Raw genomic sequence first — 27,402 nt, forward strand, 5'->3', positions numbered from 1 at the left:
TCTCTGCCAAAAAGTCTTCCTCATCTCCCTTCTAAAAGGACAACCCTCTGAGGTTGAGCCCCTCTTGTCTTAGACTCTCCCACCATAGGAAACATTCTCTTCAGATCTACTGTATCGAAGCCTTTCAACATCAATAAGTTTCAATAAGGCCCTCAGTTACTCGCTGCCTGATACACCGTCAGCATTTGGGGCAGCAGTGACGGTCCTCCATCTCCGGTGGAGTTCAGGGCTTCCTCCATCGTGTCAGTAACTTTCTCCCGGTTTCTACTACTGTCAGTCATGCATGTTCTTGTTGGAGACTTGGGAATACCGTGCACTGAGATGTAGCAGGATTCTTCACTGCTGTTTCGTATCAAATTTGCTTTTACCAGTCGGTTGTTGGCCCTGGCCTGAACCCCTGAGCCTGGAGGACTGGTGGGCCATTCTCAGTCTTTCCTTCACAACATCACTCTCTGAAGCAAGCCTGTAAAGGTTGTAGTTCTCGTCTATGCTGTGTGGGAAGGAAGGGTTAGATTGGATGAAGAGTGCCTATAATGTCAGTGAAAATAAACCTGATTCTGACTCTTGTTGTATCTCTCACCCCAGGTGACGTCAACCGGCAGAAGGTGAAGTTCACAGATGACCGGGTCTGCAAGGCGCATCTCCTGGGGTGTTGTCCGCACGATATTCTGGCTGGGTCGGTGAGTCCCAGCCCGTTCTGCTGCCTGGAGACAGGGCAATGAGAACCTGGGCTTCCAGTCGAACAGTGGGGACAGTGAAGACATCAGTATACAACCTGAAATTCTTAATCTTTGCAGACATCCAGGAAAGCAGAACAAAGCCCCAAAGAATGAGTGACAGGAAGAGTTAGGACCCCAAGGCCCTGTCCACTTACATCACCCCCCCCCCCACTTGCTGCAGTACAAACATCAATCCCCACTACCCACCATGCAAAGCCCCCACAGACCATCCCAACACTTTGACATCTCAGACAGGCGTGCTCGCTCACTAGTGAGGGGGAGAGAGATACCGCTCCTGCTGCAGTGAGAGTCAATCTCCCACGACACTCCAGTTGGTGAGGAATCCCGAAGGTGAGTTCCCAGAGCGAGAAGCCACTGACCCTGACAGAACCCCAGCCAACCCGAAAAGGAAAAAGAGAAATGCCAAGAGGAGAAATAAGCTGGGTCACCAACAAGACACCAAAGTCTGGCACCATCTTTAGCTCCTCCTACTCAGGTAATAAACCTTTCTGAGATTGTGCCCCCAAATTGGTGTTACAGCGAACAGTACAGGCACTGCGACCTTCGTGTAGTCAAGAGCCATGATGCAAAGTTGCATCTCTCAAACCCTGGTTAGACCACACACGGAATATTGTGTTCAGTTCTGGTCTCTTCATGGAAGTTTTAGAGAGGGTGCAGAGGAGATTCATCAGAATGCTGCCTGGATTAGACAGCATGTCTTATGAGGAAAGTTGATAGCAAGGTTATGCCTCTTCAACTACCCTATCCAATAGTGTGGCAACTTTGTGGGGCCATCCTTCTGTTCTTTCACACTATCATTAACGTACTCTGCCTTTAAATACAGCATTCCAGACTGAATCACTTCACACTTTCCCAGGCTGAACTGCATCTGCCACTCATCAGCCCAGCTCTGCATCCTGCAATGTCCCGTTGTAATCTTCTACACCGTCCACAACTCCACCAACCTTCAGGTCATCTGCAAACTTACTAACAAACCTTTCCACTTCCTCATCCAAGTCACAAAGAGTAGGGGTCATCCCTGAGGCACAGCACTGGTCACCGATCTCGGAATATGCTCTATATCCTGCCACCCATGGGTGCAAGATGCGGACCCGAGGAGTTGGGTTTAAAGGGAGAGGGTGACAGGGGTTCCCATTGGGTTTAAACGCAGGGGGAGAGGGTCTCGGGTGGGGGTGAAACGGGGAGACAGGTTCCCGGAGAGGGAGACGGGGTCCCGGGGGGGGGGGGTTTAAAGGGAAGGGGAGTCAGGGTTTCGGGTGGGGGTGAAACGCAGAGGGAGACAGGGTCTCGGGTGGGGGTGAAACGGAGGGGGAGATGGGTTCCCAGAGGGATTTAAAGTGGGGGGAGATGGGTTCTCAGGAGGGTTTAAAGGGAGAGGGATACGGGTTCGGGGGGGGTTTTAAAGGGAGGGGGGGACAGGTTCCCGGGGGGGTTTTAAAGGGAGGGGGGACAGGTTCCCGGGGGGGTTTGAAGGGAGTAGGAGACAGGTGGTGTACAGAGAGTACAATTCTTTCTCTGGGCTGTCTGCAGTCCCCCTTCTGTATGCAGTTGTCTCGTGAACACTTCCCCCTTTCTGTACCCACAGAAAATGGACGTGGGGGGGTGTAAGAAGCTACACGATGTGGCTCTGCGAGCCGACTATCTGATCGCGTCCAAGACCAAGGACTACCTCTTTGAAAAGGAGGTGAGGGGGCACTGCTGTCTCAGGGTAGAAGGAAATTGTTTGAAGAGGAGAAGTTCAAAGGAAGGCGGGGTGTGGAAGGGTGGAGGGAGGGAGGGAGATAAAATGGGGATGATGAGGACGTGACAGAGTGGGAGAGGAGGTGGGGTCAGGGCGGAGCGGGGAGGGGGGCACAGAATGGATGGAGGGATGGTGGCCCCCTACTTCCCTATCCCAAATTCTTTCCTCCCCCCATCCCACAGGCCATGTCTGCGCTGGAGGAGTTTCTTAGCGAATGCGACCGCAAGGCTGAGCAGGACAAAGAGAAATTGGTGCTGGTCCAGAAATCCTTCAGTACTGAGATCATTGCCAAGGTAACAAGAAATACCCTCCATCACCTAATCTCAGATCCCTCAACCTACCTGCCCTCCCCTTAGTCCTTCCTCCTACCCTCCCGGATCTCCCTCCACCTTGCCTCACTTCATCTCCTCCCCAGCTCCCTCTCCTCCATACTCCCTGCTGGCCACACCCTGTCCTCAATTCTGGCTGTCCTGGCTGTCTCTCACTTTCCTGCTTAACCCTAACCCTAACCCTAATGCATCACCGAGTATCCTTCCCCTAACCCTAACCCTAACCCTCTGTCCCTCGCTGCCAGGTGGAGAAGGTGCAGATGTTGAATGAGGACATTGGCAAGCTGCTGGCCCGAGCGCGGGTTAACCCTAACCCTAACCCTCTGTCCCTCGCTGCCAGGTGGAGAAGGTGCAGATGTTGAATGCGGACATTGGCAAGCTGCTGGCCCGAGCGCGGGTTAACCCTAACCCTAACCCTCTGTCCCTCGCTGCCAGGTGGAGAAGGTGCAGATGTTGAATGAGGACATTGGCAAGCTGCTGGCCCGAGCTGAGCTGCTAGGTTCCAGCGGGATCCTTGACCAGTCACAGCGGGTACTGGAGGAGGTGGAGAGGCTAACACAACTCAAGAAGGAGTCTGAGGTGAGTGGGGGCCCCTGTCTACTGTCCCCATCTGGCACCATTCGAGTTTGCTCCTCCATGGCTGATTTATTATTTTATAATCCCTCACAATACTATTCTCCTGCCTTCGCCCTATAACTTTTGACACCTGACCAATCAAGAACATACCGACCTCACTTTAAATATACTCTATGGCCAACTGTGGCGATGAATTCCACAGATCCACCACTCTCTAGCTGAAGAAATTCCTCCTCATCTCTCTTCTAGATGGATGCCCCTCTATTCTGAGGTCGTGCGCTCTGGTCCTGGCTTCCCAAGATAGGGAACATCATCTCAACTAATCCCACTGTCCCCACAGCCCTTTGTCAGTTCCCAAACTAATCCCACTGTCCCACTCTCTCCCCACAGCCCTTTGTCAGTCCCCAAACTCATCCAACTGTCCCATTCTCTCCCCACAGCCCTTTGTCAGTCCCCAAACTCTCCAACTGTCCCATTCTCTCCCCACAGCCCTGTGTCAGTTCCCAAACTAATCCCACTGTCCCACTCTCTCCCCATAGCCCTTTGTCAGTCCCCAAACTAATCCCACTGTCCCACTCTCTCCCCACAGCCCTTTGTCAGTCCCCAAACTCTCCAACTGTCCCATTCTCTCCCCACAGCCCTGTGTCAGTCCCCAAACTCATCCAACTGTCCCACTCTCTCCCCACAGCCCTGTGTCAGTCCCCAAACTCTCCAACTGTCCCACTCTCTCCCCACAGCCCTGTGTCAGTCCCCAAACTCTCCAACTGTCCCATTCTCTCCCCACAACCCTGTGTCAGTTCCCAAACTAATCCCACTGTCCCACTCTCTCCCCACAGCCCTTTGTCAGTCCCCAAACTAATCCCACTGTCCCACTCTCTCCCCACAGCCGTTTGTCAGTCCCCAAACTCTCCAACTGTCCCACTCTCTCCCCACAGCCCTGTGTCAGTTCCCAAACTAATCCCACTGTCTCCCCACAGCCCTTTGTCAGTCCCCAAACTCATCCAACTGTCCCACTCTCTCCCCACAGCCCTGTGTCAGTCCCCAAACTCTCCAACTGTCCCACTCTCTCCCCACAGCCCTGTGTCAGTCCCCAAACTAATCCCAGTCCCACTCTCTCCCCACAGCCCTTTGTCAGTCCCCAAACTCTCCAACTGTCCCATTCTCTCCCCACAACCCTGTGTCAGTTCCCAAACTAATCCCAGTCCCACTCTCTCCCCACAGCCCTTTGTCAGTCCCCAAACTCTCCAACTGTCCCACTCTCTCCCCACAACCCTGTGTCAGTTCCCAAACTAATCCCAGTCCCACTCTCTCCCCACAGCCCTTTGTCAGTCCCCAAACTCTCCAACTGTCCCATTCTCTCCCCACAACCCTGTGTCAGTTCCCAAACTAATCCCACTGTCCCACTGTCTCCCCACAGCCCTTTGTCAGTCCCCAAACTAATCCCACTGTCCCACTCTCTCCCCACAGCCCTGTGTCAGTCCCCAAACTCATCCAACTGTCCCATTCTCTCCCCACAACCCTGTGTCAGTTCCCAAACTAATCCCACTGTCTCCCCACAGTCCTGTATCTGTCCCCACACTAATCCCACAGTCCCACTTTCTCCCCACAACCCTGTGTCAGACCCCAAACTAATCCCATTGTCCCACTCTCTCCCCACAACCCTGTGTCAGTCCCCAAACTAATCCCACTGTCCCACTCTCTCCCACAGTCCCTAAATCCACAGCCATGCCATGTGAGGTCCCACTGTCCCAGGGCTGGAACCTCTCATTCTCACCCTCTCCCTGTCTCCGTCCCTGCAGGAAGAATACCGCAATAACATCCCGACGTGCAGCCTACAGCAACAGAAGCTGCGTGTGTGCGATGTGTGCGGTGCCTATCTGGGGCTGCAGGAGAAGGACAAGAGGCTGGCCGACCACTTCCGTGGCCGTTTACACATGGGCTTCATGGAGATCCGAAGCAAACTTCAGCAGATCAAGGTGCGATCAGTGCTCCCGTCTCTCCCCCCCACCCCCTGGAACATATAAGCAACAAGTTGTCAGAGTCGATGATTGAGTTCCATGCTAACTTCCCGCTCTATCGTTCAACCTCTCACACTCTACTTTCTACCCCCTTTTCTGCAGAAGACGCTCAGCCAGAAGCTGGGAACATCGGAGACAGAGACATCTCGACAGAGGGAGGAACGCAGGCCAGAACGGCGTTTGTCTGAACGCAGGCTGGAGCACGCCCCCAGACCCAGGTGTGTCTGTCACCCGCCGGGGTTCACACCCCCAGACCCAGGCGTGTCTGTCACCCGCCGGGGTTCACACCCCCAGACCCAGGCGTGTCTGTCACCCGCCGGGGTTCACACCCCCAGACCCAGGCGTGTCTGTCACCCGCCAGGGTTAACGCCCCCAGACCCAGGCGTGTCTGTCACCCGCCAGGGTTAATGCCCCCAGACCCAGGCGTGTCTGTCACCCGCCGGGGTTCACTTCCCCAGACCCAGGTGTGTCTGTCACCCGCCGGGGTTCATGTCCCCAGACCCAGGCGTGTCTGTCAACCACAGGGGTTCACGTCCCCAGACCCAGGCGTGTCTGTCACCTGCCAGGGTTAACGCCCCCAGACCCAGGCGTGTCTGTCACCCACAGGGGTTCACGTCCCCAGACCCAGGCGTGTCTGTCGTCTGCTGTGGTTCACACCCCAGACCCAGGCGTGTCTGTCGTCTGCTGTGGTTCACGCCCCCAGACCCAGGCGTGTCTGTCGTCTGCTGTGGTTCACACCCCAGACCCAGGCGTGTCTGTCACCCACAGGGGTTCACACCCCCAGACCCAGGCGTGTCTGTCACCCGTCGGGGTTCACACCCCCAGACCCAGGCATGTCTGTCGTCCTCTGGGGTTCACGCCCCCAGACCCAGGCGTGTCTGTCACCCGCTGGGGTTCACGCCCCCAGACCCAGGCGTGTCTGTCACCCGCTGGGGTTCACGCCCCCAGACCCAGGCGTGTCTGTCACCCTCAGGGGTTCACGCCCCCAGACCCAGGCATGTCTGTCACCCGCTGGGGTTCACACCCCCAGACCCAGGCGTGTCTGTCACCCGCTGGGGTTCACACCCCCAGACCCAGGCGTGTCTGTCACCCGCTGGGGTTCACACCCCCAGACCCAGGCGTGTCTGTCGTCCACAGGGGTTCACACCCCAGACCCAGGCGTGTCTGTCGTCCTCTGGGGTTCACGCCCCCAGACCCAGGCGTGTCTGTCGTCCTCTGGGGTTCACGCCCCCAGACCCAGGCGTGTCTGTCACCCGCTGGGGTTCATGCCCCCAGACCCAGGCGTGTCTGTCACCCGCTGGGGTTCACAGACCCAGGCGTGTCTGTCACCCGCTGGGGTTCACACCCCCAGACCCAGGCGTGTCTGTCGTCCTCTGGGGTTCACGCCCCCAGACCCAGGCATGTCTGTCACCCGCTGGGGTTCACACCCCCAGACCCAGGTGTGTCTGTCACCCGCTGGTGTACACGCCCCCAGATGATTCCAGATACAATTTAACGCTGCTGATCAGTGACTGGGCAGAGGAACGAATGGGAAACACAGCAGACAGGAGTGAGCTGTTGCAATTGGTGAGGAATCTTTCCAATGATTTGGATGAGGAACGGTGGGTTAGGAAATTTGCAGATGACCTGGTGTAGTTGTGGACGGTGTAGAAGGTGGTTGTGGGTTACAATGGGACATTGACAGGATGCAGAGCTGGGCTGGAAAGTGGCAGATGCAGTTCAACCAGGAACTTGTGAAGTGATTCACTTTGGAAGACTGAACTTGAAGGCAGGATTCTTAGCAGTGTGGAGGGACGGGGGTCTTGGGGTCCACATCCTCCAAACCCTCAAAGTTACTGTGCAAATTGATGAGGGTAATTTTCGATGATCTTGGAGTAGGTTAAAAGGTCGGCACAACATTTTACTGTGCTGGAGTGCTCTAAGCTGCCCTTCATTAGGTGGAGGGGTGGGGCTGAGTTAAAGCCCTGTGTGGGATCTGGTGAGTTTTTTGATTCCCCAACTTTTAGGAGACCAAGAATGAATGAAAATTTGCTGCTTTATAGTAATTTATTTTAAAGTTTAAACTAAGATACAAAGATTGAGCCTTTGCAAAACCTGGCACCTTTATACTGCAGTTCAGACACAGTCGTAAGGAACCAATAAAAAGTAACGTCGTCAGGGCTCGTGTGTCACATGCTAATCCTCAGCCAATGAAAAATAAAAAGGTGGCAAGCTGCTATATCACTTTCCTACCAGCAGGTGGGGACAACACACCAGAAATAGTTTTGGTCAAAAACCAATGCAAAGAATGTAAACAAGACTGAAAGAGTACAGGGAAAGTTCAGAACGAGGACCTCAGCTAGAAGGAATAGGTTAGGGTTTTATTCCCTTCAGAATAAGGGGAGATTTGATAGAGGTGTGGAAAATTATAGAAATCTGGATCGGGTAAATGCAAGCAGACTTTGCTGAGTGGGGTTGGAGGTTCTGGGTGAAGGATCAAATGTTTCAGGGGAACCTGAGGGTGGTGACAGTGTGGAATGAGTGTCCAGTGGAAATGGTTGGAGCAAGCTTGAGTTCAATATTTAAGAGGTTTGGATAAGTACGTGGATGGGAGAGGGCTGTGGCCCAGCTGTGGCTCGATGGGATGAGACAGAAAAGAAGGTTGGGATGGTTTGATGTGCCAAAGTGCTGTTGAGCTGTTTATAGTGTGGGCTTAATACGTCAGAGCCAAAGCCATCTTCTATTCTGTCCCTTCTCCCGTTGGCCAGACAACATAATCAAATACCCCACCCACACCGGACATTCTCTCTACCCCCACCCCCCCCCCCCCCATCGGGCAGAAGATACAAAAGCCTGAAAGCACGTCCCACCAGGCTCGAGCACAGCTTCTACCCCGCTGTTATCAGACTATTGAACGGTCCCCCAGTACGATAAGACAGCTTCTACCCCGCTGTTATCAGACTATTGAACGGTCCCCCAGTACGATAAGACAGCTTCTACCCCGCTGTTATCAGACTATTGAACGGTCCCCCAGTACGATAAGACAGCTTCTACCCCGCTGTTATCAGACTATTGAATGGTCCCCCAGTACGATAAGACAGCTTCTACCCCGCTGTTATCAGACTATTGAACGGACCCCCAGTATGATAAGACAGCTTCTACCCCGCTGTTATCAGACTATTGAACGGTCCCCCAGTACGATAAGACAGCTTCTACCCCGCTGTTATCAGACTATTGAACGGTCCCACCAGGCTCGAGGACAGCTTCTACCGCGCTGTTACCAGACTATTGAACGGTCCCCCAGTACGATAAGACAGCTTCTACCCCGCTGTTATCAGACTATTGAACGGTCCCCCAGTACGATAAGACAGCTTCTACCCCGCTGTTATCAGACTATTGAACGGACCCCCAGTATGATAAGACAGCTTCTACCCCGCTGTTATCAGACTATTGAACGGTCCCCCAGTACGATAAGACAGCTTCTACCCCGCTGTTATCAGACTATTGAACGGTCCCCCAGTACGATAAGACAGCTTCTACCCCGCTGTTATCAGACTATTGAACGGACCCCCAGTATGATAAGACAGCTTCTACCCCGCTGTTATCAGACTATTGAACGGTCCCCCAGTACGATAAGACAGCTTCTACCCCGCTGTTATCAGACTATTGAACGGTCCCCCAGTACGATAAGGCAGCTTCTACCCCGCTGTTATCAGACTATTGAACGGTCCCCCAGTACGATAAGACAGCTTCTACCCCGCTGTTATCAGACTATTGAACGGTCCCCCAGTACGATAAGACAGCTTCTACCCCGCTGTTATCAGACTATTGAACGGTCCCCCAGTACGATAAGACAGCTTCTACCCCGCTGTTATCAGACTATTGAACGGTCCCCCAGTACGATAAGACAGCTTCTACCCCGCTGTTATCAGACTATTGAACGGACCCCCAGTATGATAAGACAGCTTCTACCCCGCTGTTATCAGACTATTGAACGGTCCCCCAGTACGATAAGACAGCTTCTACCCCGCTGTTATCAGACTATTGAACGGTCCCACCAGGCTCGAGGACAGCTTCTACCGCGCTGTTACCAGACTATTGAACGGTCCCCCAGTACGATAAGACAGCTTCTACCCCGCTGTTATCAGACTATTGAACGGTCCCCCAGTACGATAAGACAGCTTCTACCCCGCTGTTATCAGACTATTGAACGGACCCCCAGTATGATAAGACAGCTTCTACCCCGCTGTTATCAGACTATTGAACGGTCCCCCAGTACGATAAGACAGCTTCTACCCCGCTGTTATCAGACTATTGAACGGTCCCCCAGTACGATAAGACAGCTTCTACCCCGCTGTTATCAGACTATTGAACGGACCCCCAGTATGATAAGACAGCTTCTACCCCGCTGTTATCAGACTATTGAACGGTCCCCCAGTACGATAAGACAGCTTCTACCCCGCTGTTATCAGACTATTGAACGGTCCCCCAGTACGATAAGGCAGCTTCTACCCCGCTGTTATCAGACTATTGAACGGTCCCCCAGTACGATAAGACAGCTTCTACCCCGCTGTTATCAGACTATTGAACGGACCCCCAGTACGATAAGACAGCTTCTACCCCGCTGTTATCAGACTATTGAACGGTCCCCCAGTACGATAAGACAGCTTCTACCCCGCTGTTATCACACTATTGAACGGTCCCCCAGTACGATAAGACAGCTTCTACCCCGCTGTTATCAGATGATTGAACGGTCCCCCAGTACGATAAGACAGCTTCTACCCCGCTGTTATCAGACTATTGAACGGTCCCCCAGTACGATAAGACAGCTTCTACCCCGCTGTTATCAGACTATTGAACGGTCCCCCAGTACGATAAGACAGCTTCTACCCCGCTGTTATCAGACTATTGAACGGTCCCCCAGTACGATAAGACAGCTTCTACCCCGCTGTTATCAGACTATTGAACGGTCCCCCAGTACGATAAGACAGCTTCTACCCCGCTGTTATCAGACTATTGAACGGTCCCCCAGTACGATAAGACAGCTTCTTCCCCGCTGTTATCAGACTATTGAACGGTCCCCCAGTACGATAAGACAGCTTCTACCCCGCTGTTTTCAGACTATTGAACGGTCCCCAGTACGATAAGACAGCTTCTACCCCGTTGTTAATCAGACTATTGAACGGTCCCCAGTACGATAAGACAGCTTCTACCCCGCTGTTATCAGACTATTGAACGGTCCCCCAGTACGATAAGACAGCTTCTACCCCGCTGTTATCAGACTATTGAATGGTCCCTCAGTACAATAAGACAGCTTCTACCCCCGTTATCGGACTATTGAACGGTCCCCCAGTACGATAAGACAGCTTCTACCCCAGTGTTATCAGACTATTGAACGATAAGATGGACTCCTGACCTCACGATCTACCTCGTTGTGACACTTGCACCTTGTTGTCTGCCTGCACTGCCCTTTCTCTGAAACTGTAACACTTTATTCTGCACTCCATGGTGCTCCCTTGTTCTACTTCGATGCTGTTGGACATGGAGAGCTGAATGGTGTGCAGAAGAAAGCAGTCCCCTGTGGTAATAGATGATCTTGCTGTGCAGAGTCACATCTGTGTCAGTGTTAACATGCAGTGTAACTTGACTGACTGCATCCAGTTGTCATAAATGATTTACAATGTGTGTTTTGTGTGAGCTATTGTTCCATTGTTTAAAAAGGGTTCTAAGAGTAAATCTAGTGATTATAGGCCTGTCAGTTTGACGTCAGTGGTGGAAAAATTAATGGAAAGTATTCTTAGAGATGATATATATAATTATCTGGATAGACAGGGTCTGATTAGGAACAGTCAGCATGGATTTGTGCATGGAAGGTCATGTTTGACAAATTTTATTGAATTTTTTGAAGAGGTTACGAGGAAAGTTGACGAGGGTAAAGCTGTGGATGTTGTCTATATGGACTTCAGTAAGGTCTTTGACAAGGTTCCACACGGAAGGTTAGTTAGGAAGGTTCAATCGTTAGGTATTAATATTGAAGTAGTAAAATGGATTCAACAGTGGCTGGTTGGGAGATGCCAGAGAGTTACCCTTTACTCTGATGAAGGGTTTCGGCCTGAAACGTTGTCACTACCTCCTCCCATAGATGCTGTCTGGCCTGCTGAGTTCTGCCAGCATTTTGTGTTTTTATTTATTTCCAGCATCTGCAGATTCACTCATGTTGCCATTGAGTACAGGAGTTGGGATGTAATGTTAAAATTGTACAAGGCATTGGTAAGGTCGAATTTGGAGTATTGTGTACAGTTCTGGTCACCGAATTATAGGAAAGATGTCAACAAAATAGAGAGAGTACAGAGAAGATTTACTAGAATGTTACCTGGGTTTCAGCACCTAAGTTACAGAGAAAGATTGAACAAGTTAGGTCTTTATTCTTTGGAGCGTAGAGGTTGAGGGGGGGACTTGATAGAGGTATTTAAAATTATGAGGGGGATAGATAGAGTTGGATAGGCTTTTTCCATTGAGAGTAGGGGAGATTCAAACAAGAGGACATGAGTTGAGAGTTAGGGGGCAAAAGTTTAGGGGTAACACGAGGGGGAATTTCTTTACTCAGAGAGTGGTAGCTGTGTGGAACGAGCTTCCAGTAGAAGTGGTAGAGGCAGGTTCAGTATTGTCATTTAAAGTAAAATTGGATAGGTATATGGACAGGAAAGGAATGGAGGGTTATGAGCTGAGTGTGGGTCAGTGGGACTAGGTGAGAGTAAGCGTTCGTCACGGAGTAGAATGGCCAAGATGGCCTGTTCCCATACTGTAGTTGTTATATAAAACTCTGATCTCAGACCTCTGCTGCCTTGTGGCTGCGCCCAGTCATGGGGAAGCCGGAGGGAAAATGTGGAGCAGCAGTCCCATAGGAGCCTGTGCCAGGTTGAGCACTGCTGGTGCCAAACTGCTGTTCCTTTGGGCTCATTGTCTATGTGCAGAGGGCAACCTGCTCCATATTGTCCTGAGGGTAATGGGAGCTGTCCTCAGCGGTGGGGAGGGCTGTGCTTAGCGTGGACAGGCGGCCCATTGCAGTGGCCACTGCACACCAGACGGGGATGCAGCCAGTCAGAATGTCCTCCACAGTGTATCACTTCTGCTACCTCGATGACGAGTAAACCCTAAACCTCCCCTTTTTTGAAGTGCTCCATCAGTTCCTTGGACAAGGTTCAGTGATGCTGGAAAGAATAGTCAATGTTTTGGGCTGAGACCCTTCAGCGGGACTGGATCCAGAGGGTGGTGGGTCTGTGGAGTGTCTCCAGAGGGAGGTGGGTCTGTGGAGTGTCTCCAGAGGGACGTGGGTCTGTGGAGTGTCTCCAGAGGGAGGTGGGTCTGTGGAGTGTCTCCAGAGGGTGGTGGGTCTGTGGAGTGTCTCCAGAGGGAGGTGGGTCTGTGGAGTGTCTCTGTCCAGAGGGAGGTGGGTCTGTGGAGTGTCTCCAGAGGGAGGTGGGTCTGTGGAGTGTCTCCAGAGGGAGGTGGGTCTGTGGAGTGTCTCCAGAGGGTGGTGGGTCTGTGGAGTGTCTCCAGAGGGAGGTGGGTCTGTGGAGTGTCTCCAGAGGGACGTGGGTCTGTGGAGTGTCTCCAGAGGGAGGTGGGTCTGTGGAGTGTCTCCAGAGGGTGGTGGGTCTGTGGAGTGTCTCCAGAGGGAGGTGGGTCTGTGGAGTGTCTCTGTCCAGAGGGAGGTGGGTCTGTGGAGTGTCTCCAGAGGGACGTGGGTCTGTGGAGTGTCTCCAGAGGGAGGTGGGTCTGTGGAGTGTCTCCAGAGGGACGTGGGTCTGTGGAGTGTCTCCAGAGGGTGGTGGGTCTGTGGAGTGTCTCCAGAGGGACGTGGGTCTGTGGAGTGTCTCCAGAGGGAGGTGGGTCTGTGGAGTGTCTCCAGAGGGTGGTGGGTCTGTGGAGTGTCTCCAGAGGGAGGTGGGTCTGTGGAGTGTCTCCAGAGGGAGGTGGGTCTGTGGAGTGTCTCCAGAGGGAGGTGGGTCTGTGGAGTGTCTCCAGAGGGACGTGGGTCTGTGGAGTGTCTCCAGAGGGAGGTGGGTCTGTGGAGTGTCTCCAGAGGGAGGTGGGTCTGTGGAGTGTCTCCAGAGGGACGTGGGTCTGTGGAGTGTCTCCAGAGGGACGTGGGTCTGTGGAGTGTCTCCAGAGGGTGGTGGGTCTGTGGAGTGTCTCCAGAGGGACGTGGGTCTGTGGAGTGTCTCCAGAGGGAGGTGGGTCTGTGGAGTGTCTCTGTCCAGAGGGAGGTGGGTCTGTGGAGTGTCTCTGTCCAGAGAGAGGTGGGTCTGTGGAGTGTCTCCAGAGGGAGGTGGGTCTGTGGAGTGTCTCCAGAGGGAGGTGGGTCTGTGGAGTGTCTCTGTCCAGAGGGAGGTGGGTCTGTGGAGTGTCTCTGTCCAGAGGGTGGTGGGTCTGTGGAGTGTCTCTGTCCAGAGGGAGGTGGGTCTGTGGAGTGTCTCTGTCCAGAGGGTGGTGGGTCTGTGGAGTGTCTCTGTCCAGAGGGAGGTGGGTCTGTGGAGTGTCTCCAGAGGGAGGTGGGTCTGTGGAGTGTCTCTGTCCAGAGGGAGGTGGGTCTGTGGAGTGTCTCTGTCCAGAGGGTGGTGGGTCTGTGGAGTGTCTCTGTCCAGAGGGAAGTGGGTCTGTGGAGTGTCTCCATAGGGAGGTGGGTCTGTGGAGTGTCTCTGTCCAGAGGGTGGTGGATCTGTGGAGTGTCTCCAGAGGGTGGTGGGACTGTGGAGTGTCTCTGTCCAGAGGGAGGTGAGTCTGTGGAGTGTCTCCAGAGGGAGGTGGGACTGTGGAGTGTCTCTGTCCAGAGGGTGGTGGGTCTGTGGAGTGTCTCCAGAGGGAGGTGGGTCTGTGGAGTGTCTCCAGAGGGAGGTGGGTCTGTGGAGTGTCTCTGTCCAGAGGGAGGTGGGTCTGTGGAGTGTCTCTGTCCAGAGGGAGGTGGGTCTGTGGAGTGTCTCCAGAGGGAGGTGGGTCTGTGGAGTGTCTCTGTCCAGAGGGTGGTGGGTCTGTGGAGTGTCTCCAGAGGGAGGGGGGTCTGTGGAGTGTCTCTGTCCAGAGGGTGGTGGGTCTGTGGAGTGTCTCCAGAGGGAGGTGGGTCTGTGGAGTGTCTCTGTCCAGAGGGTGGTGGGTCTGTGGAGTGTCTCCAGAGGGAGGTGGGTCTGTGGAGTGTCTCCAGAGGGAGGTGGGTCTGTGGAGTGTCTCTGTCCAGAGGGAGGTGGGTCTGTGGAGTGTCTCTGTCCAGAGGGAGGTGTGTCTGTGGAGTGTCTCCAGAGGGACGTGGGTCTGTGGAGTGTCTCTGTCCAGAGGGAGGTGGGTCTGTGGAGTGTCTCTGTCCAGAGGGTGGTGGGTCTGTGGAGTGTCTCTGTCCAGAGGGTGGTGGGACTGTGGAGTGTCTCTGTCCAGAGGGTGGTGGGTCTGTGGAGTGTCTCTGTCCAGAGGGAAGTGGGTCTGTGGAGTGTCTCCATAGGGAGGTGGGTCTGTGGAGTGTCTCTGTCCAGAGGGAGGTGGGTCTGTGGAGTGTCTCCAGAGGGAGGTGGGTCTGTGGAGTGTCTCTGTCCAGAGGGAGGTGTGTCTGTGGAGTGTCTCCAGAGGGACGTGGGTCTGTGGAGTGTCTCTGTCCAGAGGGTGGTGGGTCTGTGGAGTGTCTCCAGAGGGTGGTGGGTCTGTGGAGTGTCTCTGTCCAGAGGGAGGTGGGTCTGTGGAGTGTCTCTGTCCAGAGGGAGGTGGGTCTGTGGAGTGTCTCCAGAGGGAGGTGGGTCTGTGGAGTGTCTCCAGAGGGAGGTGGGTCTGTGGAGTGTCTCTGTCCAGAGGGAGGTGGGTCTGTGGAGTGTCTCCAGAGGGAGGTGGGACTGTGGAGTATCTCTGTCCAGAGGGTGGTGGGTCTGTGGAGTGTCTCCAGAGGGTGGTGGGTCTGTGGAGTGTCTCCAGAGGGAGGTGGGTCTGTGGAGTGTCTCTGTCCAGAGGGTGGTGGGTCTGTGGAGTGTCTCTGTCCAGAGGGAGGTGGGTCTGTGGAGTGTCTCTGTCCAGAGGGAGGTGGGTCTGTGGAGTGTCTCTGTCCAGAGGGTGGTGGGTCTGTGGAGTGTCTCTGTCCAGAGGGAGGTGGGTCTGTGGAGTGTCTCTGTCCAGAGGGTGGTGGGTCTGTGGAGTGTCTCTGTCCAGAGGGTGGTGAGTCTGTGGAGTGTCTCTGTCCAGAGGGTGGTGGGTCTGTGGAGTGTCTCCAGAGGGAGGTGGGTCTGTGGAGTGTCTCTGTCCAGAGGGTGGTGGGTCTGTGGAGTGTCTCTGTCCAGAGGGTGGTGGGTCTGTGGAGTGTCTCCAGAGGGTGGTGGGTCTGTGGAGTGTCTCTGTCCAGAGGGAGGTGGGTCTGTGGAGTGTCTCTGTCCAGAGGGTGGTGGGTCTGTGGAGTGTCTCCAGAGGGAGGTGGGTCTGTGGAGTGTCTCTGTCCAGAGGGAGGTGGGTCTGTGGAGTGTCTCTGTCCAGAGGGAGGTGGGTCTGTGGAGTGTCTCTGTCCAGAGGGTGGTGGGTCTGTGGAGTGTCTCCAGAGGGAGGTGGGTCTGTGGAGTGTCTCTGTCCAGAGGGAGGTGGGTCTGTGGAGTGTCTCCAGAGGGACGTGGGTCTGTGGAGTGTCTCTGTCCAGAGGGAGGTGGGTCTGTGGAGTGTCTCTGTCCAGAGGGAGGTGGGTCTGTGGAGTGTCTCTGTCCAGAGGGAGGTGGGTCTGTGGAGTGTCTCCAGAGGGAGGTGGGTCTGTGGAGTGTCTCTGTCCAGAGGGAGGTGGGTCTGTGGAGTGTCTCCAGAGGGAGGTGGGTCTGTGGAGTGTCTCTGTCCAGAGGGTGGTGGGTCTGTGGACTATCTCCAGCTGGACATGGGTCTGTGGAGTGTCTCTGTCCAGATGGTGGTGGGTCTGTGGACTATCTCCAGCGGGTCGGGTGTGGATTTACAGAATTCATTGCCACTGACAGGAGATTTGGTGAATTTAAGACAGAGTGGTATGCTCCTGATTGGTTTGGGAGGGGGGAGGTGAAAATTCAGCCCAGATTGAATGGAGGAGTAGATAATGGTGGCTGGCTCAGTGAGCAGACAGCCCAGCCTGGGTGATGGGTATTGCTGATGATGAGTGCTTTTGTCTACGACAGTGCTTCAGGTAGATGTCCTCAATAGTTGGGGGATTTTACCTCTGACTACACTGCCTTTTGTACGATTTTCCCTTTAAAGGCACTGGTGATTCCATAGCAGTCCATGATACAGCCATCCCCATCCCTTCTCACTAACTCTCTTTCACCGCACCCAGGGACATGAAGAGGACATCTAGCCTCTCCCACGAGGGGAAGTGGTCGGCACCATCTCGTTTCCGGGAATTCAGAGATCGCCCCTTCTACCAGCGACCTCCGGGATCAGTGCCCCTCCCTCCGCCACCCCAGTACGACCGAGCCTGGTCCCGCTACCTGGAACCGCAGCCCCCCTTTTTCCGAGGACGAGACCCACAGACGCTGTACGACCCCTACGATATGTACGAAAGGTGAGTGTACAGATATTCCTGAGAGAGGGACAGAGAGTCACCGCTCAGTGTACAGATCTCCCTGAGGGAGGGACAGAGAGTCACCGGTCAGTGTACAGATCTCCCTGAGGGAGGGACAGAGAGTCACCGGTCAGTGTACAGATCTCCCTCAGGGAGGGACAGAGAGTCACCGCTCAGTGTACAGATCTCCCTGAGGGAGGGACAGAGAGTCACCGGTCAGTGTACAGATCTCCCTGAGGGAGGGACAGAGAGTCACCGGTCAGTGTACAGATCTCCCTGAGGGAGGGACAGAGAGTCACCGGTCAGTGTACAGATCTCCCTGAGGGAGGGACAGAGAGTCACCGGTCAGTGTACAGATCTCCCTGAGGGAGGGACAGAGAGTCACCGGTCAGTGTACAGAACTCCCTGAGGGAGGGACAGAGAGTCACCGGTCAGTGTACAGATCTCCCTGAGAGAGGGACAGAGAGTCACCGGTCAGTGTACAGATCTCCCTGAGGGAGGGACAGAGAGTCACCAGTCAGTGTACAGATCTCCCTGAGGGAGGGACAGAGAGTCACCGGTCAGTGTACAGATATTCCTGAGGGAGGGACACAGAGTCTCCGGTCAGTGTACAGATCTCCCTGAGGGAGGGACAGAGAGTCACCGATCAGTGTACAGATCTCCCCCTGAGAGGGCGGGACAGAGAGTCACTGGTCAGTGTACAGATCTCCCTGAGAGAGAGAGAGGGACAGAGAGTTACCAGTCAGTGTACAGATCTCCCTGAGGGAGGGACAGAGAGTCACCGGTCAGTGTACAGATCTCCCTGAGAGAGAGAGAGGGACAGAGAGTCACCGGTCAGTGTACAGATCTCCCTGAGAGAGAGAGAGGGACAGAGAGTCACCGGTCAGTGTACAGATCTCCCTGAGGGAGGGACAGAGAGTCACCGATCAGTGTACAGATCTCCCTGAAAGAGAGGGACTGAGAGACACCGGTCAGTGTACAGATCTCCCTGAGAGAGAGAGAGGGACAGAGAGTCACCGGTCAGTGTACAGATCTCCCCCCGAGAGAGAGAGACAGAGAGTCACCGGTCAGTGTACAGATCTCCCTGAGGGAGGGACAGAGAGTCACCGATCAGTGTACAGATCTCCCTGAGGGAGGGACAGAGAGACACCAGTCAGTGTACAGATCTCCCTGAGAGAGAGGGACAGAGTGTCACCGGTCAGTGTACAGATCTCCCTGAGGGAGGGACAGAGAGTCACCAGTCAGTGTACAGATCTCCCTGAGAGAGAGAGAGGGACAGAGAGTCACCGATCAGTGTACAGATCTCCCTGAGGGAGGGACAGAGAGTCACCGGTCAGTGTACAGATCTCCCTGAGGGAGGGCCAGAGAGTCACCGATCAGTGTACAGATCTCCCTGAGGGAGGGCCAGAGAGTCACCGGTCAGTGTAAGAACTCCCTGAGAGAGGGACAGAGAGTCACCAGTCAGTGTACAGATATTCCTGAGGGAGGGACAGAGAGTCACCGATCAGTGTACAGATGTCCCTGAGGGAGGGACAGAGAGTCACCGGTCAGTGTACAGATCTCCCTGAGGGAGGGACAGAGAGTCACCGGTCAGTGTACAGAACTCCCTGAGAGAGGGACAGAGAGTCACCGGTCAGTGTACAGATCTCCCCCTGAGAGAGAGGGACAGAGAGTCACCGATCAGTGTACAGATATTCCTGAGGGAGGGACAGAGAGTCACTGGTCAGTGTACAGATCTCCCCCTGAGAGAGAGGGACAGAGAGTCACCGGTCAGTGTACAGATCTCCGCCTGAGAGAGAGGGACAGAGAGTCACCGGTCAGTGTAAGAACTCCCTGAGAGAGGGACAGAGAGTCACCGGTCAGTGTACAGATCTCCCTGAGAGAGAGAGAGGGACAGAGAGTCACCAATCAGTGTACAGATCTCCCCCTGAGAGAGGGGGACAGGGAGTCACCAGTCAGTGTACAGATCTCCCTGAGACAGAGAGAGGGACGAAAGTCACCGGTCAGTGTACAGATCTCCCCCTGAGAGGGCGGGAAAGAGAGTCACAGGTCAGTATACAGATCTCCCTGAGAGAGAGAGGGACAGAGAGTCACCGGTCAGTGTACAGATCTCCCTGAGAGAGAGAGAGAGGGACAGAGAGTCACTGGTCAGTATACAGATCTCCCTGAGAGAGAGAGGGACAGAGAGTCACCGGTCAGTGTACAGATCTCCCCCTGAGAGGGCGGGACAGAGAGTCACAGGTCAGTGTACAGATCTGCCTGAGAGAGAGAGGGACAGAGAGTCACCGATCAGTGTACAGATCTCCCTGAGGGAGGGACAGAGAGTCACCGGTCAGTGTACAGATCTCCCTGAGAGAGACGGACAGAGAGTCACCGGTCAGTGTACAGATCTCTCTGAGGGAGGGACAGAGAGTCACCGATCAGTGTACAGATCTCCCTGAGGGAGGGACAGAGTGTCACCGATCAGTGTACAGATATTCCTGAGGGAGGGACAGAGAGTCACCGGTCAGTGTACAGATCTCCCTGAGGGAGGGACAGAGAGTCACCGGTCAGTGTACAGAACTCCCTGAGAGAGGGACAGAGAGTCACCGGTTAGTGTACAGATCTCCCTGAGAGAGAGAGAGGGACAGAGAGTCACCGGTCAGTGTACAGATCTCCCTGAGGGAGGGACAGAGAGTCACCGGTCAGTGTACAGATCTCCCTGAGGGAGGGACAGAGAGTCACCGGTCAGTGTACAGATCTCCCTGAGGGAGGGACAGAGAGTCACCGGTCAGTGTACAGATCTCCCTGAGGGAGGGACAGAGAGTCACCGATCAGTGTACAGATCTCCCTGAGGGAGGGACAGAGAGTCACCGATCACTGTACAGATCTCCCTGAGGGAGGGACAGAGAGTCACCGGTCAGTTTACAGATCTCCCTGAGGGAGGGACAGAGAGTCACCGGTCAGTGTACAGATCTCCCTGAGGGAGGGACATAGAGTCACCGATCAGTGTACAGATATTCCTGAGAGAGGGACAGAGAGTCACCGGTCAGTGTACAGATCTCCCTGAGGGAGGGACAGAGAGTCCCCGATCAGTGTACAGATCTCCCTGAGGGAGGGACAGAGAGTCACCGATCAGTGTACAGATCTCCCTGAGGGAGGGACAGAGAGTCAGTGGTCAGTGTACAGATATTCCTGAGAGAGGGACAGAGAGTCACCGATCAGTGTACAGATCTCCCTGAGGGAGGGACAGAGAGTCACCAGTCAGTGTACAGATCTCCCTGAGAGAGAGAGAGAGGGACAGAGAGTCACCGGTCAGTGTACAGATCTCCCTGAGAGAGAGAGGGACAGAGAGTCACCGGTCAGTGTACAGATCTCCTCCTGAGAGAGAGGGACAGAGAGTCACCGGTCAGTGTACAGATCTCCCTGAGAGAGAGAGGGACAGAGAGTCACCGGTCAGTGTACAGATCTCCCTGAGGGAGGGACAGAGAGTCACCGGTCAGTGTACAGATCTCCCTGAGAGAGAGAGGGACAGAGAGTCACCGGTCAGTCTACAGATCTCCCTGAGGGAGGGACAGAGAGTCACCGGTCAGTGTACAGATCTCCCTGAGGGAGGGACAGAGAGTCACCGGTCAGTGTACAGATCTCCCTGAGGGAGGGACAGAGAGTCACCGGTCAGTGTACAGATCTCCCTGAGAGAGAGAGGGACAGAGAGTCACCGATCAGTGTACATATCTCCCTGAGGGAGGGCCAGAGAGTCACCGATCAGTGTACAGATCTCCCTGAGGGAGGGACAGAGAGTCACCGGTCAGTGTACAGATCTCCCTGAGGGAGGGACAGAGAGTCACCGGTCAGTGTACAGATCTCCCTGAGGGAGGGACAGAGAGTCACCGATCAGTGTACAGATCTCCCTGAGGGAGGGACAGAGAGTCACCGGTCAGTGTACAGATCTCGCTGAGGGAGGGACAGAGAGTCACCGGTCAGTGTACAGATCTCCCTGAGGGAGGGACAGAGAGTCACCGGTCAGTATACAGATCTCCCCCTGAGAGAGAGGGACAGAGAGTCACTGGTCAGTGTACAGATCTCCCTGAGAGAGAGTGAGGGACAGAGAGTCACCGGTCAGTGTACAGATCTCCCTGAGGGAGGGACAGAGAGTCACCGATCAGTGTACAGATCTCCCTGAGGGAGGGACAGAGAGTCACCGGTCAGTGTACAGATCTCCCTGAGAGAGGGACAGAGAGTCACCGGTCAGTGTACAGATATTCCTGAGAGAGGGACAGAGAGTCACCGGACAGTGTACAGATATTCCTGAGAGAGGGACAGAGAGTAACCGATCAGTGTACAGATCTCCCTGAGGGAGGGACAGAGAGTCACCAGTCAGAGTACAGATCTCACTGAGAGAGAGAGAGAGGGACAGAGAGTCACCGGTCAGTGTACAGATCTCCCCCTGAGAGAGAGGGACAGAGAGTCACTGGTCAGTGTACAGATCTCCCTGAGAGAGAGAGAGGGACAGAGAGTCACTGGTCAGTGTACAGATCTCCCTGAGAGAGTGAGAGGGGGACAGAGAGTCACCAGTCAGTGTACAGATCTCCCTGAGGGAGGGACAGAGAGTCACCGGTCAGTGTACAGATCTCCCTGAGAGAGAGAGGGACAGAGAGTCACCGATCAGTGTACAGATATTCCTGAGGGAGGGACAGAGAGTCACCAATCAGTGTACAGATCTCCCTGAGGGAGGGACAGAGAGTCACCGGTCAGTGTACAGATATTCCTGAGGGAGGGACAGAGAGTCACCGATCAGTGTACAGATCTCCCTGAGGGAGGGCCAGAGAGTCACCGATCAGTGTACAGATCTCCCTGAGGGAGGGCCAGAGAGTCACCGATCAGTGTACAGATCTCCCTGAGGGAGGGCCAGAGAGTCACCGGTCAGTGTACAGATGTCCCTGAGGGAGGGACAGAGAGTCACCGGTCAGTGTACAGATCTCCCTGAGGGAGGGACAGAGAGTCACCGGTCAGTGTACAGATATTCCTGAGGGAGGGACAGAGAGTCACCGGTCAGTGTACAGATCTCCCTGAGGGAGGGACAGAGAGTCACCGGTCAGTGTACAGATCTCCCCCTGAGAGAGAGGGACAGAGAGTCACCGATCAGTGTACAGATATTACTGAGGGAGGGACAGAGAGTCACTGGTCAGTGTACAGATCTCCCCCTGAGAGAGAGGGATAGAGAGTCACCGGTCAGTGTACAGATCTCCGCCTGAGAGAGAGGGACAGAGAGTCACCGGTCAGTGTAAGAACTCCCTGAGAGAGGGACAGAGAGTCACCGGTCAGTGTAAGAACTCCCTGAGAGAGGGACAGAGAGTCACCGGTCAGTGTACAGATCTCCCTGAGAGAGAGAGAGGGACAGAGAGTCACCGGTCAGTGTACAGATCTCCCTGAGAGAGAGAGAGGGACAGAGAGTCACTGGTCAGTGAACAGATCTCCCTGAGGGCGGGACAGAGAGGCACCGGTCAGTGTACAGATATTCCTGAGAGGGGGACAGGGAGTCACCAGTCAGTGTACAGATCTCCCTGAGAGAGAGAGAGGGACGAAAGTCACCAGTCAGTATACAGATCTCCCCCTGAGAGGGCGGGACAGAGAGTCACAGGTCAGTATACAGATCTCCCTGAGAGAGAGAGGGACAGAGAGTCACCGGTCAGTGTACAGATCTCCCTGAGAGAGAGAGAGAGGGACAGAGAGTCACTGGTCAGTGTACAGATCTCCCTGAGAGAGAGAGGGACAGAGAGTCACCAGTCAGTGTACAGATCTCCCCCTGAGAGGGCGGGACAGAGAGTCACAGGTCAGTGTACAGATCTCCCTGAGAGAGAGAGAGGGACAGAGAGTCACCGGTCAGTGTACAGATCTCCCTGAGAGAGAGAGAGAGGGACAGAGAGTCACCAGTCAGTGTACAGATCTCCCTGAGAGAGAGAGAGAGGGACAGAGAGTCACCGGTCAGTATACAGATCTCCCCCTGAGAGAGAGGGACAGAGAGTCACTGGTCAGTGTACAGATCTCCCTGAGAGAGAGTGAGGGACAGAGAGTCACCGGTCAGTGTACAGATCTCCCTGAGGGAGGGACAGAGAGTCACCGGTCAGTGTACAGATCTCCCTGAGGGAGGGACAGAGAGTCACCGGTCAGTGTACAGAACTCCCTGAGAGAGGGACAGAGAGTCACCGGTTAGTGTACAGATCTCCCTGAGAGAGAGAGAGGGACAGAGAGTCACCGGTCAGTGTACAGATCTCCCTGAGGGAGGGACAGAGTGTCACCGGTCAGTGTACAGATCTCCCTGAGGGAGGGACAGAGAGTCACCGGTCAGTGTACAGATCTCCCTGAGGGAGGGACAGAGAGTCACCGGTCAGTGTACAGATCTCCCTGAGGGAGGGACAGAGAGTCACCGATCAGTGTACAGATCTCCCTGAGGGAGGGACAGAGAGTCACCGATCACTGTACAGATCTCCCTGAGGGAGGGACAGAGAGTCACCGGTCAGTTTACAGATCTCCCTGAGGGAGGGACAGAGAGTCACCGGTCAGTGTACAGATCTCCCTGAGGGAGGGACATAGAGTCACCGATCAGTGTACAGATATTCCTGAGAGAGGGACAGAGAGTCACCGGTCAGTGTACAGATCTCCCTGAGGGAGGGACAGAGAGTCCCCGATCAGTGTACAGATCTCCCTGAGGGAGGGACAGAGAGTCACCGATCAGTGTACAGATCTCCCTGAGGGAGGGACAGAGAGTCAGTGGTCAGTGTACAGATATTCCTGAGAGAGGGACAGAGAGTCACCGATCAGTGTACAGATCTCCCTGAGGGAGGGACAGAGAGTCACCAGTCAGTGTACAGATCTCCCTGAGAGAGAGAGAGAGGGACAGAGAGTCACCGGTCAGTGTACAGATCTCCCTGAGAGAGAGAGGGACAGAGAGTCACCGGTCAGTGTACAGATCTCCTCCTGAGAGAGAGGGACAGAGAGTCACCGGTCAGTGTACAGATCTCCCTGAGAGAGAGAGGGACAGAGAGTCACCGGTCAGTGTACAGATCTCCCTGAGGGAGGGACAGAGAGTCACCGGTCAGTGTACAGATCTCCCTGAGAGAGAGAGGGACAGAGAGTCACCGGTCAGTCTACAGATCTCCCTGAGGGAGGGACAGAGAGTCACCGGTCAGTGTACAGATCTCCCTGAGGGAGGGACAGAGAGTCACCGGTCAGTGTACAGATCTCCCTGAGGGAGGGACAGAGAGTCACCGGTCAGTGTACAGATCTCCCTGAGAGAGAGAGGGACAGAGAGTCACCGATCAGTGTACATATCTCCCTGAGGGAGGGCCAGAGAGTCACCGATCAGTGTACAGATCTCCCTGAGGGAGGGACAGAGAGTCACCGGTCAGTGTACAGATCTCCCTGAGGGAGGGACAGAGAGTCACCGGTCAGTGTACAGATCTCCCTGAGGGAGGGACAGAGAGTCACCGATCAGTGTACAGATCTCCCTGAGGGAGGGACAGAGAGTCACCGGTCAGTGTACAGATCTCGCTGAGGGAGGGACAGAGAGTCACCGGTCAGTGTACAGATCTCCCTGAGGGAGGGACAGAGAGTCACCGGTCAGTATACAGATCTCCCCCTGAGAGAGAGGGACAGAGAGTCACTGGTCAGTGTACAGATCTCCCTGAGAGAGAGTGAGGGACAGAGAGTCACCGGTCAGTGTACAGATCTCCCTGAGGGAGGGACAGAGAGTCACCGATCAGTGTACAGATCTCCCTGAGGGAGGGACAGAGAGTCACCGGTCAGTGTACAGATCTCCCTGAGAGAGGGACAGAGAGTCACCGGTCAGTGTACAGATATTCCTGAGAGAGGGACAGAGAGTCACCGGACAGTGTACAGATATTCCTGAGAGAGGGACAGAGAGTAACCGATCAGTGTACAGATCTCCCTGAGGGAGGGACAGAGAGTCACCAGTCAGAGTACAGATCTCACTGAGAGAGAGAGAGAGGGACAGAGAGTCACCGGTCAGTGTACAGATCTCCCCCTGAGAGAGAGGGACAGAGAGTCACTGGTCAGTGTACAGATCTCCCTGAGAGAGAGAGAGGGACAGAGAGTCACTGGTCAGTGTACAGATCTCCCTGAGAGAGTGAGAGGGGGACAGAGAGTCACCAGTCAGTGTACAGATCTCCCTGAGGGAGGGACAGAGAGTCACCGGTCAGTGTACAGATCTCCCTGAGAGAGAGAGGGACAGAGAGTCACCGATCAGTGTACAGATATTCCTGAGGGAGGGACAGAGAGTCACCAATCAGTGTACAGATCTCCCTGAGGGAGGGACAGAGAGTCACCGGTCAGTGTACAGATATTCCTGAGGGAGGGACAGAGAGTCACCGATCAGTGTACAGATCTCCCTGAGGGAGGGCCAGAGAGTCACCGATCAGTGTACAGATCTCCCTGAGGGAGGGCCAGAGAGTCACCGATCAGTGTACAGATCTCCCTGAGGGAGGGCCAGAGAGTCACCGGTCAGTGTACAGATGTCCCTGAGGGAGGGACAGAGAGTCACCGGTCAGTGTACAGATCTCCCTGAGGGAGGGACAGAGAGTCACCGGTCAGTGTACAGATATTCCTGAGGGAGGGACAGAGAGTCACCGGTCAGTGTACAGATCTCCCTGAGGGAGGGACAGAGTGTCACCGATCAGTGTACAGATATTCCTGAGAGAGGGACAGAGAGTCACTGGTCAGTGTACAGATCTCCCTGAGAGAGAGAGAGGGACAGAGAGTCACTGGTCAGTGAACAGATCTCCCTGAGGGCGGGACAGAGAGGCACCGGTCAGTGTACAGATATTCCTGAGAGAGGGACAGAGAGTCACCAATCAGTGTACAGATCTCCCCCTGAGAGAGGGGGACAGGGAGTCACCAGTCAGTGTACAGATCTCCCTGAGAGAGAGAGAGGGACGAAAGTCACCAGTCAGTGTACAGATCTCCCCCTGAGAGGGCGGGACAGAGAGTCACAGGTCAGTATACAGATCTCCCTGAGAGAGAGAGGGACAGAGAGTCACCGGTCAGTGTACAGATCTCCCTGAGAGAGAGAGAGAGGGACAGAGAGTCACTGGTCAGTGTACAGATCTCCCTGAGAGAGAGAGGGACAGAGAGTCACCAGTCAGTGTACAGATCTCCCCCTGAGAGGGCGGGACAGAGAGTCACAGGTCAGTGTACAGATCTCCCTGAGAGAGAGAGAGGGACAGAGAGTCACCGGTCAGTGTACAGATCTCCCTGAGAGAGAGAGAGAGGGACAGAGAGTCACCAGTCAGTGTACAGATCTCCCTGAGAGAGAGAGAGAGGGACAGAGAGTCACCGGTCAGTATACAGATCTCCCCCTGAGAGAGAGGGACAGAGAGTCACTGGTCAGTGTACAGATCTCCCTGAGAGAGAGTGAGGGACAGAGAGTCACCGGTCAGTGTACAGATCTCCCTGAGGGAGGGACAGAGAGTCACCGGTCAGTGTACAGATCTCCCTGAGAGAGAGAGGGACAGAGAGTCACCGATCAGTGTACATATCTCCCTGAGGGAGGGCCAGAGAGTCACCGATCAGTGTACAGATCTCCTTGAGAGAGAGAGGGACAGAGAGTCACCAGTCAGTGTACAGATCTCCCCCTGAGAGGGCGGGACAGAGAGTCACAGGTCAGTGTACAGATCTCCCTGAGAGAGAGAGAGGGACAGAGAGTCACCGGTCAGTGTACAGATCTCCCTGAGAGAGAGAGAGAGGGACAGAGAGTCACCAGTCAGTGTACAGATCTCCCTGAGAGAGAGAGAGAGGGACAGAGAGTCACCGGTCAGTATACAGATCTCCCCCTGAGAGAGAGGGACAGAGAGTCACTGGTCAGTGTACAGATCTCCCTGAGAGAGAGTGAGGGACAGAGAGTCACCGGTCAGTGTACAGATATTCCTGAGGGAGGGACAGAGAGTCACCGGTCAGTGTACAGATCTCCCTGAGGGAGGGACAGAGAGTCACCGGTCAGTGTACAGATCTCCCCCTGAGAGAGAGGGACAGAGAGTCACCGATCAGTGTACAGATATTCCTGAGGGAGGGACAGAGAGTCACTGGTCAGTGTACAGATCTCCGCCTGAGAGAGAGGGACAGAGAGTCACCGGTCAGTGTACAGATCTCCGCCTGAGAGGGAGGGACAGAGAGTCACCGGTCAGTGTAAGAACTCCCTGAGAGAGGGACAGAGAGTCACCGGTCAGTGTAAGAACTCCCTGAGAGAGGGACAGAGAGTCACCGGTCAGTGTACAGATCTCCCTGAGAGAGAGAGAGGGACAGAGAGTCACTGGTCAGTGTACAGATCTCCCTGAGGGTGGGACAGAGAGGCACCGGTCAGTGTACAGATATTCCTGAGAGAGGGACAGAGAGTCACCGATCAGTGTACAGATCTCCCCCTGAGAGACAGGGACAGGGAGTCACCAGTCAGTGTACAGATCTCCCTGAGAGAGAGAGAGAGGGACGA

At 54.7% G+C, this 27,402-nt stretch overlaps 3 protein-coding genes across 7 annotated transcripts in view; all 3 read left to right on the forward strand.

Moving 5' to 3' along the window:
- The first annotated feature begins 518 nt into the window (after window positions 1–518).
- LOC132389987 (putative RNA-binding protein Luc7-like 1) overlaps window positions 519–27,402 on the forward strand; it is a 45,578-nt gene continuing 18,694 nt past the window's right edge. The window contains exons 1-7 of the mRNA XM_059962567.1: window positions 519–680; window positions 2,326–2,424; window positions 2,664–2,774; window positions 3,246–3,389; window positions 5,186–5,362; window positions 5,507–5,622; window positions 16,695–16,922. Of these exons, the coding sequence (XP_059818550.1) occupies window positions 534–680; window positions 2,326–2,424; window positions 2,664–2,774; window positions 3,246–3,389; window positions 5,186–5,362; window positions 5,507–5,622; window positions 16,695–16,922 (1,022 nt within the window). The 5' untranslated portion in view covers window positions 519–533. The remainder of the gene's footprint in view (window positions 681–2,325; window positions 2,425–2,663; window positions 2,775–3,245; window positions 3,390–5,185; window positions 5,363–5,506; window positions 5,623–16,694; window positions 16,923–27,402) is intronic.
- On the forward strand, window positions 5,630–8,460 carry LOC132389988 (splicing factor 3A subunit 2-like). The gene is made up of 2 exons (XM_059962568.1): window positions 5,630–6,761; window positions 6,844–8,460. The coding sequence occupies exons 1-2, from the start codon at window positions 6,238–6,240 to the stop codon at window positions 7,037–7,039; spliced, it is 720 nt and encodes a 239-aa protein (XP_059818551.1). The 5' UTR covers window positions 5,630–6,237; the 3' UTR covers window positions 7,040–8,460.
- Window positions 10,247–16,688, forward strand: LOC132389986 (uncharacterized). 5 transcript variants are annotated; one of them, XM_059962564.1, is made up of 4 exons: window positions 10,256–13,938; window positions 14,315–14,591; window positions 14,881–15,252; window positions 15,827–16,688. In XM_059962564.1, the coding sequence occupies exons 1-4, from the start codon at window positions 12,611–12,613 to the stop codon at window positions 16,499–16,501; spliced, it is 2,652 nt and encodes an 883-aa protein (XP_059818547.1). In that variant the 5' UTR covers window positions 10,256–12,610; the 3' UTR covers window positions 16,502–16,688. The 5 variants fall into 5 exon arrangements, with proteins under 5 accessions (XP_059818546.1, XP_059818548.1, XP_059818544.1 ...); XM_059962563.1 differs by lacking the exon at window positions 15,827–16,688 and having other exon boundaries at window positions 10,247–12,771; window positions 12,834–14,719; window positions 14,881–15,657; XM_059962561.1 differs by having other exon boundaries at window positions 10,255–12,862; window positions 13,066–15,252.

Source organism: Hypanus sabinus, unplaced genomic scaffold (genome assembly GCF_030144855.1).
Source record: "Hypanus sabinus isolate sHypSab1 unplaced genomic scaffold, sHypSab1.hap1 scaffold_728, whole genome shotgun sequence".
NCBI classification, from domain to species: domain Eukaryota; kingdom Metazoa; phylum Chordata; class Chondrichthyes; order Myliobatiformes; family Dasyatidae; genus Hypanus; species Hypanus sabinus.

Excerpts from the sequence above, each read along its gene's own strand:
- LOC132389988 (XM_059962568.1), top strand. The coding sequence starts at position 6,238 with ATGTCTGTCGTCCTCTGGGGTTCACGCCCCCAGACCCAGGCGTGTCTG. Across the intron at positions 6,762-6,843 it reads GTTCACACCCCCAGACCCAG|GTGTGTCTGTCACCCGCTGG; the intron begins GCGTGTCTGTCG and ends CCCCAGACCCAG.
- LOC132389986 (XM_059962561.1), top strand. The coding sequence starts at position 12,611 with ATGTTTTGGGCTGAGACCCTTCAGCGGGACTGGATCCAGAGGGTGGTG. Across the intron at positions 12,863-13,065 it reads TGGAGTGTCTCCAGAGGGAG|GTGGGTCTGTGGAGTGTCTC; the intron begins GTGGGTCTGTGG and ends CTCCAGAGGGAG. Across the intron at positions 15,253-15,826 it reads TGGAGTGTCTCCAGAGGGAG|GTGGGTCTGTGGAGTGTCTC; the intron begins GTGGGACTGTGG and ends CTCCAGAGGGAG.